This window comes from Doryrhamphus excisus, chromosome 2, assembly GCF_030265055.1.
Source record: "Doryrhamphus excisus isolate RoL2022-K1 chromosome 2, RoL_Dexc_1.0, whole genome shotgun sequence".
Lineage (NCBI taxonomy): Eukaryota > Metazoa > Chordata > Actinopteri > Syngnathiformes > Syngnathidae > Doryrhamphus > Doryrhamphus excisus.
The window spans coordinates 13,794,870-13,804,089 of NC_080467.1; the positions used below are offsets into that span (position 1 = coordinate 13,794,870).

The 9,220-nt window shown below is 43.9% G+C and overlaps 1 protein-coding gene across 2 annotated transcripts; it reads left to right on the plus strand.

Moving 5' to 3' along the window:
- The first annotated feature begins 319 nt into the window (after window positions 1–319).
- On the plus strand, window positions 320–7,831 carry pigo (phosphatidylinositol glycan anchor biosynthesis, class O). Of its 2 annotated transcripts, XM_058057940.1 has the most exons (12): window positions 320–484; window positions 843–1,321; window positions 1,428–1,571; window positions 1,689–1,812; window positions 2,024–2,183; window positions 2,774–2,956; window positions 3,063–3,287; window positions 3,777–4,659; window positions 4,766–4,969; window positions 5,471–5,655; window positions 5,861–5,931; window positions 6,208–7,831. In XM_058057940.1, exons 2-12 carry the CDS (start codon window positions 844–846, stop codon window positions 6,335–6,337), a joined length of 2,787 nt encoding a protein of 928 aa, XP_057913923.1. In that variant the 5' UTR covers window positions 320–484; window position 843; the 3' UTR covers window positions 6,338–7,831. The 2 variants fall into 2 exon arrangements, with proteins under 2 accessions (XP_057913923.1, XP_057913920.1); XM_058057937.1 differs by having other exon boundaries at window positions 3,063–4,659.
- The last annotated feature ends 1,389 nt before the right edge of the window (window positions 7,832–9,220 follow it).

Sequence of the window (9,220 nt, forward strand, 5' to 3'; positions counted from 1 at the left end):
CGAAAATCAACAAAACGCTCCATAGAGAAAATGAATGAACTTGTCAGTGAGATTTGTAGATGATCCCTTTATTTTACCTCACAGGCACATAGTAAGCGCTGTTCGCTTCAGCCATTCAAAGATACACAATGTCATTAATATTAAAAATAAAAACAATTTTAGTTGCTTTCTGGATTTTCATAATTAAAACAACATTTACGAGAAAAAAACAGTGACCTGCGAGAAAAAAGAAAGGGCAAATTTACAGCAATTACAGTGCCACATGTAAAAATGTCCGGAGAGAACTTCCGCTATTGGTTCTATGCGCATTAAGGTTCCTACATACTGTCAACTCCAGTCCGTCCTGACTGGTGTCCCAATGAAGCAAAGGGTGCCGTTTCGTCGTAGTGCGTTTACCTGAGACAACTGGAGCCCCCCTGTGTTAACATAACCACAATTAAGTCCACCCCCGGCCGAGCGAGGAGGGGAGAAGGACTCCTACAAGGTCAGTGTGGGAAGACCGAGGCTAGCTAGCCGTGGCTAACTGATGCATATGAGATAGTGTACTTGTATTATTTTAAATAGAACCTGACGTACGTAGTTAAGGGTAGCATCATGACTTCTAATGCTGTTGTCGAAATTGCGGCGCGCAGCTCGTATTAGTAAAACTATGACAACAGAAAATAGACATAATGTAATAAAATAATAATAACTAGTAATAGCCAAAAACTTTGTCTTTAAATATGTTCTTCTTCTTCTAGTATATTTTGATCTTTTTAAATGCCTTTTTATGTCTTATAAGAAGCATCTACTTTCTACTGGTTTATTTATTGCTCATTTAATTCCCAGTTGTCATTTTTTAGGATGAATGGGCTCCCACTACTGTCCCTGCTCCTCTGGGTGTGTGCAGTGTATTTTGTGGGACTTTACCTGTTCGTCAGTGGCTTCCTGTTGGTTCGCCTGGAGGTGAACCGGACCAGCACTTGTGGAGATGTACTGGAACCTCAGCGAGAGTCGAGAGACTTTTGTGGGGTACAACCAAGGTTCCGCAGGGTTGTCCTCCTCATCGTGGATGCTCTGAAGATAGACTTTGCCCGATTTGACCATAACAATACTCAGCCCCGGCCGTTTGAGAACAAACTGCCTGTGTTTGAGGAGACAGCCTCATCCAGGCCGTCCCAGTGCCGCCTTTACCCCTTTCGTGCTGACCCACCTACCACCACCATGCAGAGGATCAAGGGCTTTACCACTGGATCATTACCCACCTTTGTGGATATTGGTAATAACTTTGCTTCCAGTGCCATCTTGGAGGACAACCTCATTCACCAACTTGGTCAAGTCGGTAAGTCCTCACATAATGCGGAACAAGTTAAAACGTACATCCTGCATTAAATGGTATATATTTAGTTTTGTAAAAAGTAAAACGTTTTGTGCATCTTCTTCCACAGGCAAACGAGTGGTGTTCATGGGTGATGACACTTGGGATAGTCTTTTCCCCCAAAAATTCCACCGTTCTTTGCCCTTCCCTTCTTTTAACGTCAAAGACCTACACACTGTGGACAATGGGATTCTCCAGCACCTCTACACAACCAGTATGTATATTTTTGACTGGAAACATTTACCGCCGACGAGAGTCCTAACAAAAAATAATAATCTGTTGTTTTGTGTATATGTGTTGCTTCCATTTGTCACTTTGTGGACTTTAACAGTGGTGGGTGACGACTGGGATGTCCTAATTGCTCATTTTCTTGGGGTGGACCACTGTGGTCACAGGTTTGGCCCTGACCACCCTGCGATGGCTGAGAAACTCACCCAAATGGATGGAGTAATCAGGTATGCTACAGTGCACTAGTATTGTTAGTATGCATGTTTGCTACATATATATACTTTCATTCAGCAGAATTAAGTATACCCTACAAGTACTGGAGGGGTGGCGGATGTTCCATGGGTGCACATCATAAAGTGGCTGCTCAGGGTTTTTATAATGTTTTTCAACCCCCCTATTAAAACCCGTAAAATCAACATGGTCATCTTTGTCTTTGAGGTCTGTGATCGACCGTCTACAGAATGACACACTCTTGGTGGTGATGGGAGATCATGGGATGACAGACACTGGTGATCATGGAGGAGAAAGTCAGAAGGAGACTGATGCCGCTATCTTCCTATATAGTCCTTTTCCCATCTTTCCTGGACCCCCATCAAAGGTCTGTAGACATGTTTGGTGTAGTCATACAGTATATATATTCACTTGCTGGCTAAAAAACTTATGTAGGTACCCTTGGATAATTGTTTACAGTACAAGACCTGTATCAAGGATTATGCAACCCTCAAAAACGTCTTGAACTTGAAACTTTCAAAATAAGTGTGTCAGAGTAGCTATTTTGTTTGTTCAGATCCAAAACAATCTCTTTTATGAAGTAACGACACAGCGCACACTTCTGTTATGCGCAATAGAAGGATGTTGGTAGGTTGTCCTTCCATTTTCAGAAATTAAAAAAAACCTCCAACTAAAGTCCTCAAATCCGGCACTAATTTCCGTAATGAATTGCTTTTTCAGCAGAGCATCACAGGACACACTATGCAAAGCTGCTTGCTTCATTAGTGCACATTGTTTGCCCCAAAGACAAGTAAGGGGGGAAAATATCAGGCATCTGCTGTGTTAAACACAAAAATAAACTGACATTTTTCATTTTTGTAGAAATATTTACACCAAAGTATTTAAATTATGAGCAGAATTGCAAAAAACAGCACATTTGCTCATAAAGTTTCACTTGTGTTATGTCACTATCTGCAGAGAGAACCAGATGTGGTTCCCCAGACGGACTTGGTTCCTACCCTGGCCTTGTTGCTAGGAGTGCCTATCCCATACAGTAGTGTGGGACAGGTTCTCCTACCTTTGTTTCCCTTGCATGGTCATGTACAAGATGCAGTTGGAGGTCTCAACCAGCTGGAGGCACTGTGGATCAATACAAAACAGGTTTGTTGCACTGCAAGGATTAATAAAGTGTATTCATTCATGTTTGTGTGTGTGTGTGTGTACTTAATATTGTATGTTTTAGTGATGTGATTTTTTTCATCTAAAGGTGAACCGCTTCTTGGAGACCTACTCTATTATGGCCAAAGACATCGCACCAGAGAGTCTAACTCGCCTTAAGGATCAGTTTGCAAGCCTCTCTTCAAAGTACCTCACACTGGTCAGAGAGGGTCACGCATCCTCGTCTGAGCTGGCAGTCGCCTTGCAGGCCTACCTCACCTCCGTCAGAGACACATGCAGAGCCACCTGGGCCCGCTTCAACCCGCTTAAAATGGTGGCCGGTTTAATCATCTTGGCACTTGCCTGTCTGATGTGTTTCACGGTGTCTGAGCAATCGCTTGCGCTGATCAGGGAGAATAATTTTAGACTAAAGGCCGCGGTTGTCACAGCGTTGGCTGTTGGGGTTTGCGTGGCTGCTGGTCAGCTGCTGTCATCGGGCTACATGGAGTTAACGTGGTGCCTGGCTGCTACCGCCTTCACCTCGGAGCTCCTCTTCCTGTGGAAGGCTCATCAGTCCAAGACAGCTGTCGTAGTTAAGAATGGAACAAAATACGCAAAAAGTGCAATATGGTGTACTGCGCGTTACCTCCTAACCCCCCCTCTGTTGATCACATTCCTTCGCTGTGCCTCCCTGCTTTCTGACAGCTACGTTATTGCCGAAGGCCGGGTAGTAACTTTCTTGGTCTTCTCTCTGGCTCTATATGTTCCCCTCCGTCTCAACTGGGATGGCCTCCTCCTGCCCCCCAACCATGAACCTTTGAAGCCTGTAGGGCTGCTGCCATCACCTGCTTCTTCCACATCCACTGTGAGGAAAGAAACCATCACACTGTTCGCCTCCTTAGCGCTCCTAGTTGGGAGCCTCTACCTCTCCCTCTTCTTCCATGGCTGTCGGGAGGAGCAGGGTGCTTGTCAGCCATCACCCTTCCTTTCTTCTCTCTCCCGGGTGCAGGACAATCAACTGAAGAACATTTACTACGTCCTGTCAGTACTCTCCCTGGTTGTGTGGACGCATCTACTGAGACGGTGCCTCCGCCACTACGGAAACCTTAACTCTTCAGGTGGAACGGTATTCACAGCTCACTGGATCTTACCCCTGCTGTCTGTGTGTCTGGGGCTCCATTGGGCAGTCAGTGCCTCCTCGGAGGACAGCTTCAGGAATCTGGCAGAGCTCATCAGACTAGCCCAGCTAGCTCTCCCCAGAGCTGCCTTCTGTCTCCTTGGACTGGGACTGGCACTAATTTGGCTGGATCCACTCACTGTGTTTGTAAAAACCAGGGCTGCGAGTTTGGCTAAGAGTTTGCCTTTGCCACCTCCACGCTACCGTGCTAGCACCGGTATCAGCCCCCAAGCTGAGCTGCACCACCTCATCCCACAAATATATCAGCGTATGCGGCGCTCCCTTGACGACGGAGAGGCAAGTGGAAGCGGTGAGGAGGACAACAGACCTGCTGTGGAGGCTTATGGCCTAGGAACGGTCTACTCTGCTCCACTGATTCTGTTCTGTGGGCTGCTGGGATTGGGTCTGCTGCAGCTACACCCAGAGGGCATGGCTCTGTCTTTTCTCCTGCTGCTGTTGGAAATGGGGGCTCTGCTGAACATTCACGCCTCCTCCACAACGCTGTGTGGCCTGCAGGGAGTATATTCTGGTGAGATCCTCAAAATAATTTAGTTTGCTGGCTTGCCAGCCACCTCTTTGTGTATCACTGGCGGAGATAAAGTAAATATGACACTTCCTTTCAATGTTTCCCTCAGGTGGGTTCAATGTGGCCTGGACTCCCATTGTGCTGTGGTCCTTGGCAGCCAACCAGTTTTTCCATGCAACAGGTCACCTGCCCACATTCTCCTCCATCCAGTGGGGGGCAGCCTTTGTGGGATTCCCTGATGGTCACACAGGCACCATACTGCCTGCCTCACTGGTTACACTCAACACGTTTGCCTCTCACATTCTCTTTGCAGGTACACTCTAGTGCAGACTAATTTAGGTTTATCATAGAGAGAACAAATAGATTTACTCGCTTTAAGATACATGACATTGTTTTTCTATATACCCAAGGTCCCCACTTTTACGCAGGGACGATAATAAAGCAATAAAGTAATTGATACGCCGATAAAAATGTCTTTTTCACCCCACCATAAAACCTTCCTGCACGCATGATGTTGACGTTCTCTTCCCATTTTGGATCAATGTTTGATGTCCAGAACCCTCCCCTTCTCTCTTCAATTGCCATTGTTGCCCGTGACACAATGCATGCTTAAGCCTGAACTATGCCTCACAGACTTAGAGTATCTGCTTTATGATAGCTTTCAATGGTGTAGAAAATGATTATTAATGCATCTCATTAGGTTGTGAACATATATAACAAAATTCCAAACACAAGCATAAAAAACATTAACATAAGACAAATTTCCACACTGTAAAAAATGTGCAAACTGTTGACACCTCACTTTGTGCCATAGTGGGGTGTCCGTTGCTGCTGTTCTGGCCGTTGGTGTGCGAGGTCCGTGGAAATAGGGGAGGAAAAGCAAGTCAGGACGGTGGAGAAGATGCTGTGATGGAGATGAGACTGAGGGAGAGTCCTCAGCTTTTCACCTCAGCTCTTCTGCAACTCTCAGTGCGCTACATCCTTATTCAAGGAGCACAGGTACCACTATATTATCATCAATGGACACTGAAAGATTTAGAAATAATAAAACATGAATCTTCATGACTAGATTTCCCCACACTCAGTGAGAGTTAAGGAACACGTTGGAAAATGGGCTGATTTTTCAGTAGGATTGTTTGGTGGTGTTCAAATTTATCTGTTTTTGTCATTTACATTACTGTCAGTAAATGTGTTTTCTTTCCAGGTCTTTGCTTCAGTGTGTGGAGCTGCTATCCTCAGGAGACACCTAATGGTGTGGAAGGTTTTTGCACCCAAGTAAGTGGCCGACTACAATTTCCCACTCACACAGACTCACTGGTTGCAAAGGCTTTTCAGGATATGGAATTGGTGGAAAATGCCCGGCACTTACAGTACACAGGTTTCCACTGTGCACACATTAGCGTGTGGACCTGTGCTTTGCACTAATGGCCTCCTGCAATACATATGTTGGTACTTACATGTATCTGAAATGAGAAAATTACCACTTAATACACTTTCCAGAGAGTGACATTACTGATGTGCTGATCTTATGTTGGTTTTCTCTTCTTCCAGGTTGATGTTTGAGGCTTCAGGGTTCCTGATGAGCTGCATGTTTTTGCTGCTCGGAGTCTTATTAGTGCTGAGAGTCGACCTGGCAGTTGGACGTTGGTTCAAAAGACTCATCTCTGATACATCCAGGTAGCGACAACCACGTAGTTGCTCTACCAGTGTAACCCACTAGAGCACACTGCCCCAAGGGGAAAGGACCCATTCTGGTTAGGCATCCTTCGAGGACGCCTCACTTTTTTCATATCGAGCTTTGACACTGAAGCCTCAATAGTGGGATAAGCCTGCTTCGTTTTCTACCAGACATGTCACATCTTGAGTTTTGGGTCATTTTTGGGAGGGTCGGGGCAATTATCTTGCAAACCACAGTTATCACACTCTGAATGTTTCTTTCATGATGGCTGACAGGGACAAATGTCCAAACGCTCACAACACAGAAATACCCAAAACTCAAAAACACAAAACCATTTCTGCAGGATTAAAAAAAATATATGAGTGCAGTATTTTACTGTTGCATATGTTTTGTGCTATTTGTGTGTTTTTGATTTGGGATCATTTTAGTGTTTGGAGCATTTGAATAGGCTGCACGGTGGACGAGTGGTTAGCCTTTAGGTCACAGTCAGGATATTGGGGTTCTCCGGGTACTCCGGTTTCCTCCCACATTCCAAAAACATGCTAGGTTATAGGTATGAATATGAGTGTGAATGCTTGTTTGTCTATATGTGCCCTGTGATTGGCTGGCGACCAGTCCAGGGTGTACCCCGCCTCTCGCACAAAGACAGCTAAAAAATAAATGCAGTAAGCAAGCAGTGGGCACCTGATTTCATGGAACAACACAGTACAGGGTAGACAGATCAGTTTCTTACCTACAATACTGTACGGAAACCGAGACAACAGATTTTACAAAGCTGAATCATACGAAAACTATAGTATCCATAAATGAGGTTTGACTGTAAATGAAGTGATTTGCAATTATTGAGCCGTTACAGCATATATACAGTACATGGAGTGTGTCATTTATGAGCCACAAGTGTCTGAAGCTTCTATAGGCCATCCTTATTTGTGGTCATCTTGGAGAAAGCTCACATATTTGTATTTTTTTTTATTTTCAAGATGATGATCTGATCACTGCCAGTTGATACTTAACAGGTATTATGGTGTTTTTGATTGTGTGTGGACAATTAATCTGCTGTTTTTTAATAGGGGTATTTGATTGATCTTTATCTGTCTATTTATGATTTAGTATTTAATTAAACACAAATGGTTCTCTAATTTCCAATTAAACATATGTCTTAATGAAGGTCGTTTTTTTTGTAATTATGTCATTATGGGTCATTGAGTCCACTTAATGTATTTTCTACAGGATGTGAATCGGTGTCCAGGGCACCATGTGTTAGTTTGCTGCTGAAGTTCATTAAGCTAATGCACAATATTGAAGGGATGTGGACCTCAGGTTGGAACGACTCTGCAACTGAATGAATGTGATGAATGTGTGCTGTGGTGACTTCAGCCCAACTGATGATTCAACTAATTTTGTTTGTTTTGGGGGGAAATAATGAATATATAAATAACTAAAATGTTTTTTTTTAAACACGTCTTCTTCATGCAAATAAAGTACTTTAAGGACTTTACGGTGTTCCGTGTTTCAAATTCAGCTTTATTTACTTTCACTATTTATATTTAAGGTGCTTAAAAAAAAGTACATCATGTTTATTGATCAAAGTAGATGATGGAGGAGATGGGTGTTTTACAGCCCATCAGTCAATGTGCTTCATTCATTATTCACAAGTGATTTCCACATTTCCAATTCCCATAACACTAAGCTTCGTAACGTTGCACTTATACACATTAGCAACAGTGAAAATCTGCTGGAAATCTTCAGTGACTACTAGTGTGAAATTACCCATGTCTGTCTGTACCATCAAGTAAGGCAATAAATACCCTAATAATGGAATCTAACTAAATATTCCTGGAAAACTTCCCAAGTGTGCAACATTGAAGGCAATTTTCATCTCAAGGCCTCGGGCCTCTTAAGATAAGTTCTTCATGAAAGGGAATCTATTCTGCTTTTTGCACTTTTCTGACCTATACATGTCGTTAGAATGTTGTATTCTCGTGTTAAACGATGCCAAAGTTTCAGATAATGAGGTTTGTGCATTTGGAAGTGAGCCCTGAAAGAAGTTTGGGATGGCTCAAAACGCTCTGTTTCAAAAGGCGTGGTAAAACTGTCCCTTTATGACGTCACAGAGGAGCTGCCTTCCTTATATGGGCAGGGTTGTAAGCCAGAGAAGCTCTCTCTCCTCCCCCAAGCTCTGCTACTATGTTTACAAAAATAATACACATCGCTCTGCTGCAGGCTCGATGGCACGGAGTCGAACAAACAGCTGACTAGCAAATTGACTAGAATGATGGCTGCACGTGGCATGGAGGTTCGAGCTACGAGAATCTTTTGCTACGTTTACATGCACTCAAATAACCCGACCATAACCGGAATATTAGCAATGACCTGGTTGCGCACTGCCATGTAAACACCAATAACCCTTTTGAAAAACCCAAATATGCTCATATTTCGGTTTTTAAAAACCTGATTACCCCTGTTTACTCGTTTTCTAACCTGAATGTTGGGTCATGTATACATACGCCTATTGGGATATCCCCATCAAAAGGAATATTGAGTTATGTTCTGCACATGTTGCATTAGAAAGGAACCCTGGGTTTTTGACAGGAAGTAGTGAATTTGAAAATTCCACCATTGGCCATCTCTGTGTGGAGTTTGCATGTTCTCCTCATGCATGCGTGGGTTCTCTCCGGGTACTCCGGTTTCCTCCCACATTCCAAAAACATGCTAGGTTAATTGGCGACTCCAAATTGTCCATAGGTATGAATGAGAGTGTGAATGGTTGTTTGTCTATATGTGCCCTGTGATTGGCTGACCACCAGTCCAGGGTGTACCCCGCCTCTCACCCGACAACAGCTGGGATAGGCTCCAGCACCCCTACGACCCTCCTGAGAAAAAGCG

Bases quoted from the DNA above. Each gene is read 5' to 3' on its own strand.
- pigo (XM_058057937.1), top strand. From the start codon at position 844: ATGAATGGGCTCCCACTACTGTCCCTGCTCCTCTGGGTGTGTGCAGTG. The intron at 1,322-1,427 runs GTAAGTCCTCAC...CTTCTTCCACAG, and splicing joins TCACCAACTTGGTCAAGTCG to GCAAACGAGTGGTGTTCATG. The intron at 4,660-4,765 runs GTGAGATCCTCA...TGTTTCCCTCAG, and splicing joins CCTGCAGGGAGTATATTCTG to GTGGGTTCAATGTGGCCTGG.